The sequence below is a fragment of the Cajanus cajan genome, chromosome 7 (assembly GCF_000230855.2).
Source record: "Cajanus cajan strain Asha chromosome 7, NIPB_CcT2T_4, whole genome shotgun sequence".
NCBI lineage: Eukaryota > Viridiplantae > Streptophyta > Magnoliopsida > Fabales > Fabaceae > Cajanus > Cajanus cajan.
Window position 1 is genome coordinate 55,912,621 of NC_138523.1, and position 24,979 is coordinate 55,937,599.

The window sequence follows — 24,979 nt, forward strand, 5'->3', positions numbered from 1 at the left end:
TGTGCCATTCAAGTATTCAACGGTGTTTTAATTTGTTGACCTCTGAATGTTTGAAATTTCATTCTTTCTTCTTGTCTTGCAACTAAAAGTTGATTTCGATTTCACTAATCCTGATTATCATATTCCCATCTTGCACATAAATATAATTATATTCCATTCAGAATTTTAAAACCATTATTATAAACTGTTTTTTTTTTTTTCCCGATTGAAATAACTAACAAGGAATGATTCTTAGACGTTTCAAAATTTTCCACTGTGGTGCAGACTAGACCTTGCGCGTTTCTTATAGTTCCTTGTTCACCAACCAAGACTACGCAAGAGGCAAAAACAGAAGAACCAATACATGGAATTCATCAAATACTAAAATTCCTTAGATTTTCTTACCAACATGCTTCTCTTCAACATCAATTGTGTAACTGTAACCTCGTTTCTGCTCCTCTCTCTATTGGGATCACTCCCATCCCCAACCTTAGGGTCTCCGAATTACAACGACATTTACTGTCCAAACAACGCAACCTACGAATCCAACACCACATTCCAAACCAATCTCAATGTCCTCCTCGCTTCTCTCACCTCCAACGCCACCCAAGGCGTTGACTCCTACGCCACCATCATGGGCTTCGGAACCACCAACGCCGTCAACGGCCTCTTCATCTGCCGCGCCGACCTCTCCTCCGCCACCTGCCGCGACTGCGTCGCCACCGCCGCCGCAGACTTCACGCGGCGCTGCCCCAACCAGACGGAGTCCGTAATCTGGTACGACGAGTGCACGGTACGTTACACGAACCGCTACTTCAACCCTACCGGCATCGTTCCAAGGGCGAACCTGTGGGACGACAAGAACATCTCGGCCTCGGATTGGCGAAGCTTCAACCAAACGTTGTTTGGCTTGTTGAACAGCTTGGCTACCGAAGCTGCCGGTTCCCAGTCAGAGACGAAATTCGCGAGCGGGGAGGTTAACTTCACGGCCTCTTCGCGCGTGTATGGGTTGGCGCAGTGCGGGGTTGGCATGACGAATTCTCAGTGTGAAGCGTGTTTGGTGAATGCCTCGAAAACTCTTGCCACGTGTTGCCAACGAAAACAGGGTGCAAGAGCTCTGCTTGCGTCGTGTAACGTTAGATACGAATTGTATCAGTTTTACAACACTAGTGCTGCGTCCCCTCCGGTTTCTCCTGCTCCGCAAGGTTATTTAATTTAACCCAACCATTGCTACTCAATTAATTCCTGTCTTTGTATTCTCATTTTTAACTAATATAGATCATTGATTTTCTTTTTCAAAAACTAATTATGTAGGAAAGAAGAAATCAGGGTCTCCAAGTGCTGTCGTAATTGTTGTTCCTGTCGTGGTGGTTTCGATAATTCTCTTTTGTTCGGTCTGCTATTTTCTCGTGAGAAGATCAAGGAAGAATTATAACACTCTTTTAAAAGAAAATTGTAAGTACGAATACAAAGTCCAATCTACTCTTATTTCATAGAAGCTTTAAGAGGAGACTTTTAGCTTGCTTACGTTTATGATTCCAATATATTTATTCTTTCAGTTGGGGATGAAAGTGCCACTTTAGAGTCATTACAATTTAATTTGGCAACAATTGAAGTCGCTACAAAGAAATTTTCATATGAGAACAAAATAGGCAGGGGAGGATTTGGAGAGGTTTATAAGGTAACATAGCATAACCAGAAGTGTATGCATACGTTTCTTGTTTTTCTTTCCTCAAAAGATTTATTGATTAAAATTTCAGGGTATTCTTATTGATGGAAGACAAATAGCTGTGAAAAAACTTTCTCGTAGCTCAGGACAAGGTGCCGTAGAGTTTAAGAATGAGATTTTACTGATAGCTAAGCTTCAACATAGAAATTTGGTGGCATTGATAGGATTTTGCTTGGAAGATCAAGAAAAAATGCTCATTTATGAATATGTACCCAATAAAAGTCTTGATTACTTTTTATTTGGTAATGACCTTCTTGTCTATATTCATTATTGAAGTTTAAAATTTTTATGTTAGCTGAACAAATTCAATTGTTTTCTTGAATGAATCTTTGATTATATATTTATAGATCGTCACAAGACTAGATTGTTAAATTGGGATGAACGTTACAAAATTATTGAAGGAATTGCACAAGGAATACTTTACCTACATGACCATTCAAGGTTGAAAGTTATACATCGTGATCTTAAACCTAGTAATGTATTGTTAGATAACAATATGAATCCAAAAATATCGGATTTTGGCATCGCAAGAATGATCGCTTTAGAACAAGATCGAGGAAGTACAAATAGAATTGTGGGAACCTAGTAAGTATTCTATTTTGCAATATTTATTATTTAATTTATTATGAGGTTGATAGAATTATATATTTACCTTCTCAAGTTAATATGAATCTTTTCCAATTTTGAATTCTTATGTTAAAATTTAGAATTAGCTCTTCGTACATCAAAATCAAAATACTTTGTATGAAAGTTCATGGTAATTATAAAAGTTGTCCATACTCTTAATTATTTAAACATTTGGTTTATTTTATTTTTATCATTTTGTCTTATATAAATTCGATTGCAAAAAGTGGCTATATAGACTATTGTTTGACCTAGTTTTGATGACAAAACTTATTTGATTTGGTTTTTATTAATTTCATATGCTGCATTCATGTATCTTTTATTACATTTTTAATCTAATGTTGGTATTTATTTTTTATTATAGCGGTTACATGTCTCCAGAATATGCAATGCACGGACAATTTTCTGAAAAATCAGATGTTTTTAGTTTTGGAGTCATAGTTTTGGAGACAATAAGTTCAAAAAGGAATGCTCGTTCTCTATTATCAGATAATGTTGACGATCTATTAAGTGATGTGAGTGTTCACTTTTAATGGTTTGTTTCTTTTTTTTTTTTGATGAAAAAATGCATAGAGTGTGATAATTTAAATATCTAACAATTGTTACAGGCGTGGAGACAATGGAGAGATGAAACACCATTAAAAATATTGGATCAAGATATAGAAGAATCTAGCAATCATAATGAAGTTGTCAAGTGCATTCAGATTGGTCTATTATGTGTCCAGGATAAACCAAGTGATAGACCAACGATGGCAAAAGTTGTCTCTTATCTTAGTAACCCTTTAGTTGAGTTGCCATATCCAGGAGAACCGACAAACACTATGCACAAAAAAATATTGAAAAAGATGGTAGCAGGAGAGGTGAGTTCAAGTTCTACATTTGTCAATGAAATGTATTCCTCACTAGAACGAGGTTCTACATCCTCAATTGATTCTTAGAATTCATGTAATTTGTTCATCAATCTATCTAGTTTAGATATACCATGTACCACTTATGAGTTTGATTATTTTTTAGAAGCAACTTCAATTAGTCTTGAACTCTAAAACATGAGCACACCAAAATTCGTGTTGTACTTGTATCTGATACATGTTGAGTACTCAAGGCTACGTATTAGGTATGTACTTGATATATTTAAAAAAAAGTGCATACCTAATTTGGGTACGCAAATATATTTTTTGATTATGTATCAAGTATGTGCTCAAGTTTGATAAATAAAAATTATATCTTTTAATAAAAAAAAAATAGATTTTTCATTAATCTTATTTGCTTTCAAATCTGAGATCTTATTCATAAGTGACATAATAGGACTCATAAATAACTTCAATACGTACAATCTATAGTACAAGGAGTGACAAAGAGAGATTTAGTTTTTATATATGCAAATCTCTATCTCCTCTCAAGAAAAAGTAAGAGTTACAAAGAGGAGAATAAAACAAGGGGTATTGGTAGAAATGAATGAGATTCATTTAAAGTGGATGACATTCTTAAAGTTGTTATCCTTTTTCTTAATGAATTAGAGTTAAACATATTTCAAAAATTAAAGTAAAACTACTAACAAGGCAAAACAACTCTAAAAAGGTCTTATTGATTGGATTAGAAAAATAGAAATGAAATAATATCCAACTTTTAATCTCTATATATTAAATACTAATGTCTTTTTTATGTGAGAGTATTTTTAAGAACAAGATATTTTTTAGAAATTTTTTTAACTTCTTATTTAAATTAATTTTTATTTAACATAATTATTTCTAATTAAATTTTAATATTTTAATAAATTATTGATAAATAACAATAATATTATTCTATGATATAAATTATTTATTATATATTTAAAATATAATTTATATATTTAAAATAATTATTTACATAATTTTTAAATATAACTTATATATTTAAATATAATATTTATTTATATAATTTATTATAAATTTTAGTTATATATAATAAAATTTTAACCTATCCATCGTAAAGACTAAACTACTAGTATTATTATAAATAATATATATATATATATATATATATATATATATATATATATATATATATATATATATATATATATATATATATATATATATATATATATATATATATATATATATATATTGCAACTGAAAATTTCTATCACGGTGTAATTCCGGTCGTCAAAACACTTAGCAACACAAAATGCAACCACTAACTTGTTTAGAGACCAAATATATAAAGAATTGAATTTTTATGCTGTAAATATTTTTTACTTTGTCAATGCATTATATACTATTATAGATATAACTTTTAATAATAATTATTATAAAAGTAAATAATTTTATTATGCATAATATTTGTTTTTACAATTTACATATAATAATTTATGATCATATAATAATGTAAAAATATATACTGTATATGAATGTAATTCATTTACAAACCACTGAAACCAGTCATTAATAGCCAATGATATTTTTATTCGCTAATTAATAGTAAATCATCACTAACATTTACTTGAAAACTACATTAGCAACAAATAATCCAGTCGCTAATTTGATTGTTAAAATCTTAATAGCTAAATATCACTTTATATCACAGTTTAGATTATTTTTTTATGAATATAAAATACAATTATATATTTAAAATATTGATTATATAATTTATTAAATTTAATTTTAATATAAAAAAATTATTAAAAATATTTATTTATTATAAATTTTAATTATATAAAAATAAATATTTGTGCTGAATAGATAACCTAAAACATTTCCCCTCAAAAAAAGATAACCTAAAATATTAGTTATATGCAAAACTCAAAATTTACGCATTGGGCCGTGGCAGAAAAGTCCAACAATATTGACATGAAGAAATCAATTGAGGGATTTGCACGTCTCGTCGGTCACAAAATCAACTATCTTTATTTTTTTTTCTTTTATTTTTAATTAATATTTTAATATGTGTAATGTATAAATATGTTTATTATATATATATAATTAAAATATATAATAAATTATATATAAAAATAAACTTTATATTTAAATATATAAATTATATTTAAAATTAATGTATATAAATATTTTTAAACATATAAATTATAATTTAAATTTATGATAAATAATTTATATTGTAACAAAAAAATTGATTTTATTTATTGATAATTTATTTTAAAATATTAATATTTAGTTCATAAATAATTATGATAGTAAAAATCAAATTAAATAAAAAGTTAAAAAAATCTCTACAAAATCTCTTATCGAAAGAAAACTCTTATAATCACTTGTATACAAGATAGATGTTCATATTTAATATATAAAAATCGAGGGCCGATAATTTTAAGAAGTTGACCACATTAAAATTTGAAATAAGATTTTTCTTATTTCACCAAGAAAATCTTCTCCCAACATTAGAAAATTAATTCCTTAAAAAACATAGGGATCATGAATTATGTCAACCCTAACAAAGTCTTCTCTATACATAGTACAAAACTAATCCAAAACAAAACTCATTGAAGATTAGGGGAGATAAATGAATCCATTTATCCATCATCCATTTGATTCATTCACAAGTACATCCATCCAATCTATCTATTTAATTTTATGGATGATTAATGATCTATTCACTATTTTTTCACAATTTATTAGATTACAATATGAGATGTTTAATAAATTAAAATTTTAAAAGATTATTTTAATATAAAAAAGTGTGTTGTTAATTTTAAAAAACTATATAAAGATATAATGACTTATAAAAAAAAAGAATAGTAAATAAATTATTTTAAAAAATAAAAATTATTTAATTTTTAAATATTATTTTTATGGATGGATATGAAAAAAAATATTAATAGATAGATTGAATAAATTTTTTTACTTTAAATAAATTGAATGGATAAATTTTTAAATTTTTTTTTAATAAATTTAAATAAATTGTTTTTATTTGATCCATTATGATCTACTATCGAAGATACATTCAAAATTTGAATTAGTCAACATCGGTAATTCAACGTAGCAACTGTTTCACGATTCTAAAAGTTACATGTATAAAAACAAACATTAGCACCCACACGGAGTTGTTGGGCATAGTCACAGGTAAAGTAGCATTCGAAATGGTATTAGTGTTGAACTTAATATATGTGTATACGTGGTCAATAGCAAATAAATATCATAGTTTGCGCCCACACTGCATTACGGTTTGAATCGGATACATCATTCTTTTTCCTGATAAATATAATTTAACTAATATCTTAGCAATTAGCATCTACACAGAATATTTAACTAATTGAAAGTAGAAAGAAATGAACTCTATACAAGAACATGTACGAGAAGATTTACGTAAAAAAAGGCAGAAAAGTTGAAAAGGCGTTCAACATTAGTTGGAGCTGCTTTGAATGTGCCAAATATACATTTCTTTTTTACTTCGAAAGCTGACGTTATTTTAGAAAAATACACAAGGAAGAAGCTCTTCCTAGTATGTACCTAATCATATGATTTTGTATTGGTCTAATTAAAAATCTCATAAAAAACAACAGCGGATAAACCTGGTACAAGTAGATATATATTGACTTTGTCCCTCCGACGCCCACAGTTTGATTGTTTCAAATTTTATGTCCATGAAAAGTAGCACATTTCTTAATCTACACATATATAATGTTATAACTTGGAATTTGGAACCTAGCTAACAGTTCTCCAATGCCCATGGCACCTTCACGAGTGATTTCCCTTCTTTGTCTCCTAATACTCACGTCTTACACCACTGCTCAGCCAAACTTCCTATACCACTCCTGTATGAATGACAAGGGTAATTACACTGCAAACAGTCCCTATAAGACCAACCTCAACACCCTTTTGTCCAATATATCTTCCAACACAAATATCGATTATGGCTTCTACAATTTCTCTCAGGGCCAAAACTCTGACAAAGTTAACGCAATTGGGATGTGCAGAGGAGATGTTAAGCCAGACGCTTGCCGTAGTTGCCTAAACGATTCGAGAGTCCTTCTCACAGAGCGTTGTCCAAACCAGAAAGAGGCCATTGGGTGGTATGATAATTGCATGCTGCGCTACTCAAACCGCTCAATATTTGAGACCATGGAACCTGCCCCTACGTACTTTCTGTGGAGCCCAAATAATGCAACTGATATGGATCAGTTCAATGAGGCTCTTAGGGGCTTGGTGGATAGCCTCAGAAGCAAAGCTGCATCGGGTGATTCCCTTAAAAAGTATGCTGCAGGAAGCGCAGCTGGTCCAAGCTTTCAAACTATATTTGCACTTCTACAATGCACACCTGATTTATCAGAGCAACAGTGCAATGATTGCTTGGTTAGAGCTATCTCAGATATCTCAAGTTGTTGTGCTGGCTATACAAATGGAAGAATTGGAAAACCAAGCTGCAATCTTAGGTTTGATACATCCCCCTTCTATGACTCTTCAGCTGATGCCTCTCCCAGTCCTCCCCCTTCAGACACCAATACCCCCCCCTCAGAAGGTACTTGTTATTAATACGTTCTTAGTTAAGGGATGCATGGTTCAACCGGCCACAAGGGTCTTATGGGTTTGAAATTTTTACTTTTCATCCATCATTGACATTGGATTTCTTAGTGTTTAACATTGAGTTTGTTTTTTGCAGGAAACAGCAACACAACAAAAATTGTCATTGCGGTAGTTGTTCCAACTGTTGTCATCGTTGTACTGGTCATTTTTGTGTGGATCTTCCTAAGAGCAAGGAAGCGAAGGAATAGGAAGAATGTTGACAATGAAAGTAAGACCAAATATTGTCCTTGTGATATAACAAAAAAATATTGTTTTCTTGTGATGTCTTATTGGAATGACGAAAGTTTATTCAACTTTTGGCCTAGTCATCATAAAATGTATTGAATCAGTCAAAGAAACAAGACAAATTTCTCGTTGCCAATAATATGCTTTTACTGATTTGCTGCTGCTGTCAATCAATCTTAAATCACCTTTCATTAATTAAAATTAATTAAACTCCTTTACCGTGTGCAGGTAAAATTGACGATGAAATTGAACCTAGTGAGACATTGCAATTCAACTTTGACATCATAAAAATGGCTACAAATAACTTTTCTGAGACAAATATGCTAGGAAGAGGAGGATTCGGACCTGTTTACATGGTAAAAATATGTTACATTTTGGATAAGGTTGTACGTGTACTTGTGGCCCAAATCACATATATCTTACTCTGATATATTTTCAGGGTAAGCTTTCGGATGGACAAGAAGTTGCTGTCAAAAGATTGTCTATGAATTCCGGACAAGGAGATGTGGAATTTAAGAATGAAGTACAGTTAGTGGCCAAGCTACAGCACCGAAATTTAGTCAGGCTACTTGGTTTTAGTTTGGAAAGAAAAGAAAGGTTACTGGTTTATGAGTTTGTACCCAATAAAAGCCTTGATTACTTCATATTTGGTAAATACTAAGTTAGAACTGATAACTCATTTTTGATTAATGCTAAGTGCATAATTATTATAGACTTAACTTGAAGGTTATACTTTGGCTTGGTTTTGCAGATCCAATTAAGCGTGCACATTTAGACTGGGAAGGGCGGTATAAAATCATAGGAGGTATTGCTAGAGGTCTGCTTTATCTTCATGAGGATTCAAGATTACGAATTATTCACCGTGATCTAAAAGCAAGCAACATTCTCTTAGATGAAGAAATGAATCCTAAAATATCAGATTTTGGCATGGCAAAATTGTTTGTGGTGGATCAAACTCAAGGAAACACAAGTAGAGTTGTTGGAACTTAGTAAGTATATCGTTATCATATTAAAGGGTTGATTATTTGCTTTTCTTAGCTCTAACGAACAAAAACTGAGAAAAATTTTATCATAATTGAACTTGATAATATTGACATGCAGTGGTTACATGGCACCTGAATACATAATGCAAGGACAATTTTCTGTAAAGTCAGATGTTTTTAGTTTTGGTGTATTGGTTCTAGAGATAGTAAGTGGCCAGAAAAATAGTGGTTTTCAACATGGAGAGCATGTAGAGGATCTAATAAGCTTTGTAAGTCTCTTTTCTCTTTCCAAAGTTTTCCCTCTTCCTCTTTTTAAGTATACGATTAGAAGATGTGAATAGTTAATTTAAATGAACTTTCAGAAGTTAAAAAAAATGTGGGTTAACATTTTCTGCAATTATGCAAATCCTTTATCCTTGCAGGCCTGGAAAAACTGGAGGGAGGGAACAGCATCAAATGTGATAGATCCCACATTGAATACAGGTTCAACGAATGAAATGATGAGATGCATCCACATTGGTTTACTCTGTGTTCAGGAAAACTTAGCTGATAGACCAACCATGGCTTCGGTTGTACTCATGCTTAATAGCTACTCTCACACACTCCCTGTGCCTTCAGAGCCTGCGTTTTTTATGCGCAGCAGAGGCTTGTCACAGTCAGATATTCAATCGTGGGAGAATAATTCAGGGACAACAGAATCAAGAAAATCAAAAGTCAAATTGTAAAAGCATACTCAAGTGAGGAATCAACCGGTATAATTTAGTGATACAATTAAAACAACTGATAGAGACCTGTTAATAGCAACTACAGTTGATGTTCAAACTAGAATTGAAACAACTGATGGAGACCAGCAGTACTATGTGTGGATCAATACTGTACTATAGAAATCTATTAGACTTTTTGGGCATTGGCCGTTGTGTATATATCCAACTAATGATATACTACTATAGTGTGTATCTATTTCATTGCAGTTATATAACTTTTAGGGTTTAGGATTTATATAACTTTTTTATTGCTATATTATTATTATTAGAGAGGTTGAGATACTTCTTATCTTTATAATTACACAAATAGAATATTAGAAGATTGACAGTAGTTATTCAGGAAAGATATTTGAAACTTTTTTTTTTTATATTTAAAAGATATAATAGTCCATTAAAAATTAAAGATAAAAAATGACTACATAATTTAATATCTTCTTTATAATAAATATATATATTTTCAATGTACTTCTGGTAGAAAAATTATGTTAAGCCTCTAATTAATAAAATTAATTGTAAGAAGCATATTGTTCAGATTGTAGATTTGTCTTGAATTTATAAATTCACTCAAACTGGTCTCAATCAACAAATTAAAATGATTTTAAAGTAAAATTATATACTTTTAAAATAACTTTAAAGGATTACATTAATTTAATTTCAGACTAAATTCTATTCATGATTTCAATTTGGTCTTATAAATTTGAAACATATGCTGTAATTTTATTATTATTATTATTATTATAATATAAATAAATTGTTCTCTTAAGTATTTTTGTTAAACAATTTTAATCCTTATATTGTACTTAAAATGTCTTTATTACATCAATTTGACCCTTAAACTAACAAAAACAACTCCAAGGATTAAAGTTATGATATTATTTTTATGTAATATTATTTTATATATTATTTAAATATTATTATTTTATTAAAACTGATTTAACTATAATTAAACATTAAAATTTAAAAGGAAAATTAAGTTTCTTTTTTTGTTCTATAATGACTTATTTCATGAAATTGATGAAAACGTAAAATTGGAGAATCCTTTAAAAAATGTATTTGAAATTTTTGTAAAGAAGAAAAAATTGTTATTTATTTAATTAAGCATACTTTTATTAACTTACATAATATAAAAATTAATACAATTTATATAACAACTATTATGATAAAAAAAAAATCTTAGATATCATAATATATGAGTTACTAAAATAACTTGAATATCACATAGGTAACGAGTTTAATTTTAGTATATTTTAAAATATATATTATATATATTATGTTAATTTTTTTATAATAAAATATATTAAATCATCTTAAATTTATATAAAATTTTGTATGTATAATTTATAAATAAGAAATTTTTAATCTAATAACAAGTTTTAAAAAATTCATATTTAATTGAGAGTTATCGAGTAATATAATATTCTATATATAATAAAAATAGTTTTTAAATCAGGAAAAAGATGACCATGTAATAATAATGGTGAGATAACCATATAATAATAATCGTGGGTGTTATTTTATAAAAAAGAGTGTGCACTACGGAAATAATGAAGAAACTTTCTTTTGTTTCATAAATGAAAGTAACTCAAACACAAATATTTATTCTAATGGTAAGAAATTTTAAGAAATTTAACTTTTAGAATCTTTTTTCTAATTATTTATGAAAATTTTAAATTTTTATTAAAAAAGATAATTATACTACAATGAAAAAAAATAAATTATGAGAAAAAATGTAAATAAGTAAATATTAAAAATAAAATAAAATAATAATAAATACATAAACATTATACGAAATTAATTTTTATCATTATTATTTCCAAAACGTTCTCAAATATGTTCAATAAAGAACTGTTGTTTCAGGAAGTAACTATCTTTTTTTTTCAAATAACTCATATTATCACGTCATAATTTTCTAATAAAAAAATAGCAGGACTTAAGTTGTTTCATGGGACAAATAACTTCCATTAAAATTGACTTGTGTGAATTTATAAACATAGACGTCGGTTATATAATTGTAAGTTTTGAAAATAGTACCGGATCGATTAGTTTGCAGAAAACCGGTTTTAACTGCTATTGTTCATTTCTTTATTTAAAATGTTTTTTATGATAAATAAAAAATATTTAGCAATATTACAAATCGAAATAAATATTTAACCTATCTTTTTAAATAATTTTATTATAAAGATAAATTTTATTCATTTATATTAACTTATATTATATCTTGATATATAACTTTATAATATATTAATTTGACATTTTTTTTACTTAAACTTGTTATTGTTAATGAATATTATTATATTTATTAAAATTTAAATTTAAATATCATATTTAGATTTGTACATATATTCTAAATGTTAAGAACTTATAAAAAAGATATTTTATTTTTATTTTGAATAATATAAAATTAAATATTATATTTATTTAATAATATTTTATATATTATTTAATTATTATTACTATTTTATTGATATTAGTTCAACTATGATTAAAGTACAGTCATATCATTGAACCTTCAACTAATAATTGATTCATCCAATTTTAAAACATTGAATATAAAATAAATAAGTGCTAAAGGTGAAAAAAAAAGCTCAATTTGCATAAAGTAGTAGCCTTAAATGGATGTTAACAACACAGGATATTCAATTAATCATCTTGGTTTTATTAATTATAAAAAATTTATAATAACAGTATAAATTTGGATTACTATCAAGCTAATTTTTTTACATTACCAGCTGCTCTGTCTCATGCCGCATGGAACGCAACAACCTAATTTTAATGAAAAATAATTAAAAAAAAATGACACGGTAGCTCACTCACATCAACTATTCTAAAATGAGAAATTATTTTAAAATAACCCATTTTAGTAAGAGTAATGTTATATGTAAAAAAAATTTATACATCATTATTATATTTATCCTTTTCTATCATTTCATTTATTATATAAAAAAGTATTTACTAATAATAAAAAGAGTCAAAAAATAATATGATAAAATTATTGTTGTACATGTAAGATTGTTCTTTTAATAAATAATTTAAGAAACTACCCTAACATGTTGGGTGAGCCGTATATATTTGAACACGTTTAGATTAAAATTGAACGTATAAGCATGAAATTTCCAAGATTAAGGTAATAAAAAAACAAATAAACATAATAATACAATACTAGAATTAAATAATATATATATCTAACTTGAAAAGTTAATTCGAGAAAAAGATTTCTGAAACACAAGTATTTTGACGATGATTCTAAGAAACACAAGTATCAAGTTGCATTTGGAAAGGATTAAAAGAAATGAGTGGGAAGCTTGTATATATGGTCGACCACATGGCTGAAAATTGACTACGAAGTCACTGGCGACTGCTGTGTAGTGTGTATTATTACTATATACTCGTGAACTCCTGTCGCATCACCTTCATCTAACTTTCCCAATACAGAATTGTTCAAAGTCCATCCGAAGCTTCCATGTCAACTACGTTTTTTTAAATCCAAAAGTGGTATAGGAATCAAAATGGATTTAGAGCTCTCACAATGATTTCTGCCAAGTGGGATCGATTCCCTACGTGGGGTCCATGCATGACCATCACCACCGGTTCCTTCCCCTTTGGCTTTTGGTTTCTAACATGAGGCTACTTTTCTTTTCCCCCTTCTTTTCAACGAAGTTTCTTATATGTAAACACTGGCAATACTCACACACCTTCAGATAAAAAATTTAAATACTACCTACAACTACAATCTTCCTTTATTTTCTCTTTCTAGTACTACCACCTTACTCCAACTATAGCCATGCATTCAAGAATGCCTTTATTCCTTTGTATCCTTGTTATGCTCCTATCCATATCTCAATCCAAAGCCCAACCAAGTTTCTTATACCATTTCTGTATGAATCACAACGGTAATTACACTGCTAACAGTACCTACCAGAACAACCTCAACACCCTTTTGTCTAACCTCTCTTCCAACACAAACATTGACTATGGCTTCTACAATTTTTCTTATGGCCAAGATAGTGACAGAGTTAACGCAATTGGTCTGTGCAGAGGAGATGTTAAGCCAGATGCTTGCCGCAGATGCTTCAATGATTCCAGAGTCCTTCTCACACAAATATGTCCAAATCGGAAAGAGGCAATTGGGTGGTATGACAACTGCATGTTACGCTACTCCAACCGCTCAATATTCGACACCTTAGAAACTTCTCCTGGTTTCTACAAGAGTAATGGTAATAATGCAACAGATGTTGATCAATTCAATGAAGTATTGAGGAACTTGCTAGAAAGCCTCATAAGCAATGCTTCGCTAGGGGACTCCAAGCGTAAGTTTGCTGCAGCAAATGTATCAGGACCAGCCTTTCAAACTATATGGGGTCTTGTGCAGTGTACCCCTGACTTGTCAGAACAAGAATGCAGTAAATGCTTGGTCGGGGCAATCTCAGAAATTCCACAATATTTTGATGGCAAGATAGGTGGTAGAATTGGAAGACCCAGTTGTAACTTCAGATATGAGATATACCCCTTCTACGACTCTACCAACGTTGTAATACCACAAGCACCAGCACCGAAGGTGTCTGCTCTTCCTCCTTCGTCAAAAGATGTCTCTTCCACAGAAGGTAAATGTCAGATCCTGCTTCAAATGTAAAATAATTGAACTTTATAGTAGTTTCTTGTGGATATTTAAAGATAAAACATAGCTGATGGAGGAAAGCATAAATCGTGCAAAATTGAAATACTTGTTGATGATAGTTTTCTAGGAAAATGGAAATAAGCTAAATTTTATATAACCAGAGAGAAGTTGTAAATTGAAATACATTAATTTTTAATTGTCTTTGTTTGCTCTATATTAGATTATATAGTTCTCCAACAGCCTTTTCTAGGAACTAGTAATTCGACTTGTTGAGAAATGAGAACTGATTAATTATCCTCTATTCTAGAAGCATATTAATAAGATTGAAGTTTTGTTTTTGCAGGAAAAAGCAACACATCTCGAACTGTAATAGCTATAGTTGTGTCAATTATTGCCGTTGTCACACTAGTAGCCCTTATTTGCATCTATTTAAGAATAAGGAGGTCGCGGAAACAAATTCTAGGTAAGCTAGCTTGGCATTGTTTTTTAATGTTATTTGTCAATTTTGGCTTTCCCTGTGTGCAATGAAAAATATAGGGCAAAACTCAAAAAGGTCTACTATGGTTGCTAGTTTGCTACCCACAAAATGACTACTTTTTTTTAGGGTAATTGACTAATTTCTTAGAATTCTAGTTACTATATATTTAGCAGAATAATAGAATATGAAATTCCATTTCTCCCATTATTGGAAAAAGACTGCATTTTCCTATATAATTAGCAGAATAATAGAATATGAAATTTCATTTCTCCCATTATTGGAAAAAAGACGGCATGGTTCAACCACAATCGGGAAGAAATAAAATGAAAGAAAAAGTCTCCGGAAACAAGCTTTTAACTGTTCATATAATGGTGTAAAAAAAACTGTTCATATAATAAAGCACCAATTGCAAAATGGCTTAATAACAGCTTATTATAAACAATTCCCAGTACACTTTATTGACTGATTCTCATAACGTAATTAAATAGTTGAAATAATAACAAATAAACAATATCATAAGTTGCATTCATATGTTCCATCTAGTTCCTAGAAAACTATTATTACCATTAATGAAACAAATAAGCTATTTGTAATCAGAAAAAATCCAAAGATGAACTAGAATTCCAGTTGGAGAACTGATAGAGTGATTGGTTGCAACTCATTGCCATTTGAAACAGAAAATGATGATGAAATTGGATCAGCAAAGACGTTACAATTGGACTTTGCCACAATTGTGGCTGCTACCAACAACTTTTCTGATGCAAATAAGCTGGGACAAGGAGGATTTGGACCTGTTTACAAGGTAAATATAACAGTGTCACATAAAAATGTACATCCCATCTACAAAATGTGGTATACCTGATAGGCTGGTTGGTGGTTAGCCTTAGATTCATCAAATTTATTAAATTTTCAGGGTATGCTCTCCAATGACCAGGAAGTTGCAGTGAAAAGGTTGTCAAGGAATTCCCTCCAAGGAGACATAGAGTTCAAGAATGAAGTGCTCTTAGTGGCCAAGCTTCAGCACCGAAATTTAGTTAAGCTACTTGGATTTTGTTTGGAAAGAAGAGAAAGGCTACTAGTGTATGAATTTGTTCCTAATAAAAGCCTCGATTTCTTCATATTTGGTAAGTCAAAACTTTTAGTTGATGGAACTGTATGTACGTCTGTTCTCTCATTTATATACATTCTAACTCGTTTAGAATATCGTATCTTGGCTTCGGTTTGCAGATCAAATCAGACGTGGGCAATTGGATTGGGAAAAACGATACAAAATCATAGGAGGCATTGCTAGAGGCCTTCTATACCTTCACGAGGATTCACGATTGAGGATTATTCACCGTGATCTGAAAGCAAGTAATATTTTGTTGGATGCAGAAATGCATCCTAAAATATCAGATTTTGGTATGGCAAGATTAGTTGAAGTGGATCAAACTCAGGAAAATACAAATAGAATTGTTGGAACCTAGTAAGTATCAAAATATTCCATCACAAATAAGTTATACTATACTAACTACTAATCAATGTCTTCAATTAACACAAAAATATCCTCAAGGTGATGTTAACAAAGATTTTAATACTTGTATGTAATTGAGCTAACGAGCTTGTTTATGTTTTAATGCAGTGGATATATGGCTCCAGAGTATGCCATGCATGGACAATTTTCAGTAAAATCTGATGTTTTTAGTTTTGGTGTATTGGTTCTAGAGATTGTAAGTGGCCAGAAAAATAGTTGGGCACGTAGAGGGGAGAATGTAGGGGATTTACTAACCTTTGTAAGTAATAAACCTTCTCTACATTACTTGTTTTCTTTGTACTTAAAGAGGTTTGATCCAATTAGTTTCTTATGCAATTGTAAACCTGCTTGCAGACTTGGCAAAACTGGAGGGAAGGGACAGCCTCAAACATTGTTGATCCAGCAATCACTGATGGTTCGATAAATGAAATGATGAGATGTATCCACATTGCGTTGCTTTGTGTTCAGGAAAATGCAGCTGATAGACCAACCATGACTTCTGTCGCACTTATGCTTAACAGCTACTCTGTTACTCTTCCATTGCCCTCACAACCTGCTTTCTCTATTGATAGCAGAAATTTATCAGTGATTCAATCAGAAGAGAATGATTCAGAGGCAGGAAGATCAGAGGAATCAAATATTCAATCTCTCCAAGCTTCAGTAAAGGAGTCTTCGATCACTAAGCCATTTCCTCGCTAGCTAGAGTTTATTCATCAAAGTCACACTTGTAGACTTCATTCTTCATAGTTACCAATTTCTTTTTTCTTTTTTTCTTTTTTAAATTGTACCCATTACCCGGAATAATCTGTGTATCTTCTCCGAATCTCCGGTGAGGAACTTTTAGTAAGAGATTCACAAACGTAGTTGAAACGTAATCAACATCTTGGAAATGAAAATAGACAAAATAAAACATGTGTTATTTTAAAATGATCATTAACAGGCACAAATATATTAATTTAAAGTAATTATATGTATATAATTTAACTTTCAAATTTAAATATTATATGAATAAGTAGTAATTAATATTAACATGTTGGTAGGGTGACGCGACCAACAAAATTTTTGGTTTAAACTCCCTTAGAAAATTATTATATTAATATTTATATAACTTTTTAAGAGTTTTATAACTTAAAAGTCATTTTTTATTCTTAAAGTTTCACTTTAATAAACCTATATCTAAAAGATATACAAATATAATTATTTTTTTAAGACTTGTTTCTAAAACATTTTTATTTTTTTTATCAAAAATATTATTAATTTTTAAAAAGTATCACTTTAAAATTTGTTTTAAAATTAATAATATGATAGATCGACCTTGCATTTTATAATTGATAATTTCAAACGATTATGTTTATTAGTTCTTTATTAATGATCACATTGAATTAAATTGATTTTAATATAAATGAATTCGTACGGTCACTTGATATAAGCCATCTGGCCTGTAGCTCCTATTTCTACCTCTCCTTGGCTCAACCCAACCTTTCAAGGAAGAGCTCGTGTCTCAGTTTGACTTAGTTGCTTATTCTCTTGGGTGTGTTTATGGAAGTCTAATTAATTATTGGATAATCAAGAAAGATTGGTGGTAATGGATTAAATTCCCTCTCCCAAAATTCATTCTCAATCGATTATGCATGTTATTAATTAATTAAAATATTTTTCAAAAATATTGCAAGAGGGGTAAATCAGTTATTTAAATCTTATCACAATTTCTTTCTCATCTTTCCATTTAAAACAAATAATTTTATAATATTATTTCTTTTAATCCAAACACTTCAATTTTCAATATATATATATATATAACTTTTTTTTTCACTCTATTTTTTATTTATTTTTCTTCTCGAACAAACATAATATTTGAGAATCTTATATTCGAATCTTGTTATTGTGATTGTAACTCTTGCAAATAAAAAAATAGTATTAGAGGACAAAAAGTCAAATGGACTGACTTATGAATCAATAATTTTTTAAAATAAAAAATTAAAATTTATTGAAATAATTTATTTATACAATAATTATTAACAAAATAATAATAAAATTTAATCACTAAAATAATATATAAAAATATAAATTGTTATTTTTTCTATAAAAATAAAAAAAATACATAAAAATAATATTAAAATAAAGTTATCAATTATAATAACAATAAACAAGTGCAAAAAGTTAAAAGCAAAACTTAATTTACATCCAATATAACTTTGAAATGGACATTAACAACACAAAATATTTAATTTGTTTTCTTTTATTTTATTAATCATAAAAAAAAATAGTAATAAAAAATGAATCTGGTCTATGGCCTAGACCATCCTATCATGAGCCAGTCCACCTCATGCTAATAAAATTTTGGACTTTATATATAAACATCCTATAATCACTAATATACCCTTGTATATCTTTTAGTTGTGAGTTTGTTTTTACTATAAAGTATAAATTAGTATTTTTTCGTGAAATGCATAAATATATTTATTATATAATTAAAATTTATAATAAAAATATATAAAAATTATATATTTAAATTATAAATTATATTTAAATTTTGTATATATATATATTTTTTAAACACATAAATTATATTTTAAATTTATAATAAATAATTTATCTTGTAATATATTTTTTAATAATTTATTATATAATATTAATATTTAATTCATAAATAATTATGATAAATAAAAATAGAATTAGATATAAAAAAATCTTTCAAATTTTTCATTAAATACAAATCTATAAAATACTCTCGCATGAGATAAAGGTTGGTGATTAATATATAAAGATTGATTTTTTTTCACTCCATGTATTCTCCCCTCCCTCCTCTCCTTCTGAATCATCCTTTCCTTTGCACACACATCAAATTCATTTTTTTTTTCTCTCAATAATGATCATCATCTTTATCAATACTAATAGAGTTTAGGTACTTCGTACCTCTATATTTTATTTAATAAAAGTGTTTAAAAATTATTAATGTTTATTAAATGAACTAGTGTTGTATTTAGTTCTCAAACTTCAAGGTCTTGAATTCCAATTTTGTGTTTATAAGAGTAATTATTTTTTTAATATTATTGTTTATCATTTAAAATTTAATGATAAAGTTGTCTAAAAAATATATATATCAAATCGGATTATTGTCTTTATTTATATATATATTACAGATAATAGATAACAATGCTCTCCATAACACTATTAACATTCTCAAATTTTCCTATCTTAAGCATAAGTGAAATATAACATCTCATATTCATGACATCATTTTTAAAAGAGAAACATAATATTCTAGAAAATACTTTTGGAAGTGTATTTTAAGACATAGTTTTAGAAAATAGTTTTTGAAATAATATATATTATTTTTAAAAATGCTTTTTAGAAGTATATTTTAGACTTAAGGTCTCATTTGAAAAAGTTTATGAACAATTTATTTGTACTTATCTTATTTTTTAAATACATATGAAAGTGTTTGAATAAACTTATACAATATTTTATGGGTAATTCATACGATATTTTGAACTTATTTTAATAAGTTGTTTGATATACCTAATTATTTAGTTTATTTGAGAATTTATTGAGAAATACCTATGTTTGAATCCTGTCATCAACTTAAATAGTTTTTTTTTTGCTTAAATATGTTTTGGTCCTTATAAAATTAGCTAGTTTTGATTTTAGTCCCTATTAAATTTTTTTCTATATTTTTCATCTTTATAAAATTAAAATTGTTGTTTTTAATCTCTATTTTATGTAATCATTTTTAACTATTTTTTATTTACTAAAAATTTAAATAATTTTCTTAAGTGTTACTTACGATCATTACTAGTATTATATTGATATTTAACATCTCAAAAAAATTTATAAGTCTTTAAAATAAATGTTATTTATTCACTTTAAAATGATCATTGGAGATAAAAATAGTTAGTTTAAATTTTAGAAATATGAAAATTAAAGAAAAATATTTACAGGAATCAAAATCAAAATTTACTTATTTTACAAGAACAAAAAATAATGTTTATAAATTTTAAAAAAATAAAAAAAACAAAAAAATAATTAGAAAGACCAAAATCAAAATTATTATCAATTTTATAAAAACTAAAAGCATATTTAAGTATTTTTTTATTCTTTCATTAAAAATCAGTTGTACATTTTTCTTCATTACTCTCTCTAAAGATATTTGTTTCCCCCTCCAAAATTTTTCCCTCTTTATTTTTTTTTCTTCCCCTCCATTTCTTTTATATTTTCCTATAAATATTCAAATTCTCGAATTATATCATAACTTTCTTTTCTAAAATAGTAAATCTGAAATCTCTATCAAATATATATAATATCTTCTCTCTCTCTCTCTCTTTTTTTTTTTTTTTTTTTTTTTTTTTTTTTTTCTATTGTGGATTTCAGTTACCGTTTTACGGGTTATGATTTTTACTCATCACATAATTTTTATTATACAAATCAAAATTCAAATACTCAAGTCTTTTCGTCTTTTTAAATTTTTACTTTCTTGTTAATATTCTTACAATAATTTTTTTAAACATGATTTTATAAATATATGAAATAGATTTTTAAATTTTAAAATTTATAATTCTTAATTTGTAATCATTATTATGTATAATTGATTTCTTATATTTTATTATTAATTTTATTTTTATTATAAATTAAAATTGGGTGAATGATTACTATTAATATTTATTATTTTAATATTATTGTGATATAATGCCAATTTGAAAAATAGTCACTTTTTAAATCTTTATTCCAGTCAAGATTTAATTTATAATTTTTTTATTTTAAAAATAGTCAACATGAGATAAATTCTTAACCAAACACTTTAAAACTGCATAAGTGTTTATTAACATATATATTCAAATGTAACAACTTACTAAATTTTAAATACATATAACAGTTTTTATTACATAAAGATTTATTAAATAAGATCTTAATTAAGTTATTTATTTAAATAAATTCAACATCTATCAAGCATAAATTAACAGAATTATAACATGAACAAATAAAAAAATTAATTAAAGGATTTTTTAAAAATATTTTTTAATTATAACACCTAATTAAAAACTTGAGAAAACTATGTAGAGATGCAGATTAATTTAGAAGAAAAAAAATTGTATCAACTTTCATTACAAGCAAAAGTAAAATGTCTGGAAAGCTTGTATATATGCTCCACGTGTGGACCACCACGACGGTTGTAAATTTGGCAAGGAAAATCACTGCGGATTGCTGTATATTACTGTATCCTCTTTAACTCCTGTCGCATCACATTCATCCAACTTTCCTAGCGGAATTGTTCAAAGTCATCGGTCAACTAAGTCCTTAATATACGTTTTTTAATTCCAAAGGATTATGGACTTGATTTTTCTCCATACATCTCATACAATGGGTATTAAAATAACTACAATGTTATCTTAAATGTGAATTCGGATATAATTTAATTATATAAAATTAACTTTGAAAGATAAGAATTACTCTCATTCATATATCTATAATTTTAATCTTATCTCTTGTTTTTTTGGATTCAGAAATTTCAACCAAGAGGGATCGTTTCTCTAGTCTCTAATCTATTAACGTTACGTGGCATCCATGCATGACCATGATCGCCGATTCCTTCCCATTTGGTTTGTAACATGAGGCTACTTTTGGTTTGCCCTCTTTTCAACGAAGTGTATATGTTTTATGTAAAGAATGGCATGCACACGGACCTTGTCTGTCAGAAAACTAAATCAAGCTACAGTAAGCTACAGTAACTTGGAATTCAAAATTGTAGGCTACCGACAATCTCTTAAATTGATGAATAGTACGTTACTTGAAAGTCAAAATTGGCTGCACCGTTTCAAAGTGAAATTTGGAATTCTATAATTGCTGCATGGTTCAAATTGAATTCCACGAAGGCTGCATCATCTCAAATTTGCATACGTTAAGTTTCTTAAATATAATATTTTATTATTTTGTGTGTTGTAACATTTGCCTATAAAAGGCCATATGTTGTACGTTGTTAGTGTATGTAAGTTGAGTGAAAAATTTCCTCTTCCGTTTCTCTTGTTTCTGCTGTGTGTATATGAGTGTATTTGATAAAAATTATGTCCCACTGATATCAAATTGGTATCAGAGCCAGAGAGTCCGGTGATAGTGTGAGAGAAAAAAAAATATATTTGTGTGAGGAACAAGAGAGTTCTCACTTTATCAAAATTTTCAGAGTCTATTTGAGAAAGAGATATGGCCACCAACTACAATATTGTTTGGTCCGGTCCCAAATTAGATGGAAAACTGGATTACAATTATTGGGCATTATTGATGTCCACCCATTTGAAAGCTCATAATATTTGGAGCTTTATTGAACCAGGCTTACAACAAGGAGCAGATGATGCAACTAAAAGGAAGGACCAGTTGGCGCTATCACAAATTCACCAAGGTGTAGATTATTCAATTTTTGGCAAAATAGCAAATGCCAAAACAGCCAAAGAAGCGTGGGATATTTTGAAGCTATCATACAAAGGAGTAGAGAAAGCTCAAAAATCTAAGTTGCAATCTTTGCGACGGGAATATGAAAAATATGAAATGTCGAATTCTGAATCCGTGGAACAATATTTTTTCACGAGTTACAGATCTCGTCAACAAAATGAGAGTATATGGAGAAGATATTCCTGAAAGCAAGGTGGTGGAGAAAATTCTACGCACCATGCCGATGAAGTTTGATCATGTGGTGACTACAATAATTGAGTCCCACGACATAGAAATCATGACAGTTGCAGAATTGCAAGGTAGCATTGAAAGCCATGTGAGCAGAATCTTGGAGAAAACTGAGAAAATAAATGAAGAAGCATTGAAAAGCCAGGTGAATTTTACCAACATAGCAGAACCCAGCCGAAGTGAAGACAGTAGAGATCGTGAAGGAGGAAATATAAATTTCAAAGGAAGAGGCCGTGGTAGTTTCAGAGGAAGAGGTCGTTGTAATTTTAATCAACAATGGAGAGACAACAATTTCAGGCCACTTAATCAAGGAAGAGGTGGACACAATTTCAGATCTTCCAACCGTGGAAGAGGAAGAGGCAGCTTCACTAACCAGGAGAGGACAAATTTCAATTGCTACCACTGTGGAAAATTCGGGCACAGAGCTGCAGATTGTAGATTCAAACAACAAGCAAATATAGCAGAAAATCAATATAAGCATACTGGTGAGAGTTCTGATAGTCCACAAACCTTACTTCTAGTAGCAAATAATTTTTCAGGCGATGGAGATATTTGGTACCTAGATACTGGCTGCAGCAACCACATGTGTGGGAAAAAGGAGTTATTTTTCTCACTAGATGAAACGGTAAAATCTACTGTGAAATTCGGAAATAATTCTAACATTCCGATTTTGGGAAAAGGTCGAGTTGCAATTAAATTGAAGGATGGTTCTCAAAATTTCATCTCTGATGTTTTCTATGCTCCTGGTCTTCATCATAACCTGTTGAGTATGGGACAACTATCAGAGAAAGGTTACAACATGCAGATTCATCATGGATACTGCACGTTGATAGACAAAAGTGGAAGATTTATAGCTAAAGTAAAAATGACCCCGAATCGCTTATTTCCTTTGAAGATTTGTCATGAAAAGTTTTCTTGTTTGAGTTCTATTATTCCCAATGATGATTGGTTGTGGCATATGCGCTTTGGACACTTTCACTTCTCTGGATTAAATTATTTGTCAAAAAAAGAATATGTTTCTGGCTTGCCTATTGTGAATATTCCTAATGGAGTTTGTGAGACGTGTGAGATTGGAAAGAAGCATAGAGAATCATTCCCAACCGGAGTATCTTGGAGGGCAAAGAAGCTATTAGAGATAGTTCATTCAGATTTATGCATGGTTGAAATACCAACACATGGCGGTAGCAGGTATTTCATTACTTTTATTGATGACTTTAGCAGAAAAGCTTGGGTGTATTTTTTGAAACAGAAATCAGAAGCTTGTGATGCCTTTAAGTCATTTAAGGCATTTGTGGAGAAACAAAGTGGTTGTAAGATTAAAGCATTAAGGACAGATAGAGGCCAAGAATATCTTGCCTGTGCAAATTTCTTTGACCACCATGGAATTCAGCATCAAATGACAACTAGATACACTCCTCAACAAAATGGAGTAGCAGAAAGGAAGAACAGAACAATCATGGATATGGTGAGATGCATGCTAAAGGCAAAACAAATGCCTAGAGAATTCTGGGCAGAAGCAGTTTCTACTGCTGTGTATATTTTCAACAGGTGTCCAACAAAGAGTGTTTGTGATAAAACACCAGAAGAAGCTTGGAGTGGAAGGAAGCCCTCAATCCGGCATCTCAAAATTTTTGGGTGTATAGCATATGCTCATGTACCAGATCAACTCAGAAAGAAGCTAGATGACAAAGGAGAGAAGTGCATCTTTATTGGTTACAGCACCAACTCAAAGGCGTATAAGCTTTACAATCCAGTGACAAAGAAGGTTATCATCAGCAGAGATGTGACCTTTGATGAAGAAGGAATGTGGGATTGGTCTTTCAAAGCACAAAAGGAGCCTGTAATAAATCCAGAAAACTATGAAGAGGAGAATGGACATGTAAATCC

The 24,979-nt window shown here is 29.3% G+C and overlaps 3 protein-coding genes across 3 annotated transcripts; all 3 read left to right on the forward strand.

The window, feature by feature from the left end:
- The first annotated feature begins 230 nt into the window (after nt 1-230).
- LOC109813299 (cysteine-rich receptor-like protein kinase 25) lies at nt 231-3,550 on the forward strand. The gene is made up of 7 exons (XM_029273828.2): nt 231-1,184; nt 1,294-1,434; nt 1,539-1,660; nt 1,740-1,950; nt 2,056-2,293; nt 2,697-2,847; nt 2,941-3,550. Exons 1-7 carry the CDS (start codon nt 389-391, stop codon nt 3,268-3,270), a joined length of 1,989 nt encoding a protein of 662 aa, XP_029129661.2. The 5' UTR covers nt 231-388; the 3' UTR covers nt 3,271-3,550.
- A 3,507-nt stretch (nt 3,551-7,057) lies between these two features.
- LOC109813310 (cysteine-rich receptor-like protein kinase 26) lies at nt 7,058-10,099 on the forward strand. The gene is made up of 7 exons (XM_020377476.3): nt 7,058-7,780; nt 7,922-8,053; nt 8,299-8,426; nt 8,510-8,720; nt 8,822-9,059; nt 9,172-9,322; nt 9,476-10,099. The coding sequence occupies exons 1-7, from the start codon at nt 7,081-7,083 to the stop codon at nt 9,776-9,778; spliced, it is 1,863 nt and encodes a 620-aa protein (XP_020233065.1). The 5' UTR covers nt 7,058-7,080; the 3' UTR covers nt 9,779-10,099.
- A 3,374-nt stretch (nt 10,100-13,473) lies between these two features.
- On the forward strand, nt 13,474-17,356 carry LOC109806117 (cysteine-rich receptor-like protein kinase 15). The gene is made up of 7 exons (XM_020368490.3): nt 13,474-14,418; nt 14,776-14,895; nt 15,588-15,712; nt 15,824-16,034; nt 16,138-16,375; nt 16,532-16,682; nt 16,778-17,356. Exons 1-7 carry the CDS (start codon nt 13,599-13,601, stop codon nt 17,120-17,122), a joined length of 2,010 nt encoding a protein of 669 aa, XP_020224079.1. The 5' UTR covers nt 13,474-13,598; the 3' UTR covers nt 17,123-17,356.
- The last annotated feature ends 7,623 nt before the right edge of the window (nt 17,357-24,979 follow it).

What these genes read in the sequence shown, in the direction of transcription:
- LOC109813299 (XM_029273828.2), top strand. Translation starts at nt 389, where the DNA reads ATGCTTCTCTTCAACATCAATTGTGTAACTGTAACCTCGTTTCTGCTC. An exon ending in GATTTGGAGAGGTTTATAAG is followed by an intron (nt 1,661 to 1,739) that starts GTAACATAGCAT and finishes TTAAAATTTCAG; the next exon opens with GGTATTCTTATTGATGGAAG. An exon ending in TTGACGATCTATTAAGTGAT is followed by an intron (nt 2,848 to 2,940) that starts GTGAGTGTTCAC and finishes CAATTGTTACAG; the next exon opens with GCGTGGAGACAATGGAGAGA.
- LOC109813310 (XM_020377476.3), top strand. Translation starts at nt 7,081, where the DNA reads ATGAATGACAAGGGTAATTACACTGCAAACAGTCCCTATAAGACCAAC. An exon ending in CAATACCCCCCCCTCAGAAG is followed by an intron (nt 7,781 to 7,921) that starts GTACTTGTTATT and finishes TGTTTTTTGCAG; the next exon opens with GAAACAGCAACACAACAAAA. An exon ending in CCTTGATTACTTCATATTTG is followed by an intron (nt 8,721 to 8,821) that starts GTAAATACTAAG and finishes TTGGTTTTGCAG; the next exon opens with ATCCAATTAAGCGTGCACAT.
- LOC109806117 (XM_020368490.3), top strand. Translation starts at nt 13,599, where the DNA reads ATGCATTCAAGAATGCCTTTATTCCTTTGTATCCTTGTTATGCTCCTA. An exon ending in GATTTGGACCTGTTTACAAG is followed by an intron (nt 15,713 to 15,823) that starts GTAAATATAACA and finishes TTAAATTTTCAG; the next exon opens with GGTATGCTCTCCAATGACCA. An exon ending in TAGGGGATTTACTAACCTTT is followed by an intron (nt 16,683 to 16,777) that starts GTAAGTAATAAA and finishes ACCTGCTTGCAG; the next exon opens with ACTTGGCAAAACTGGAGGGA.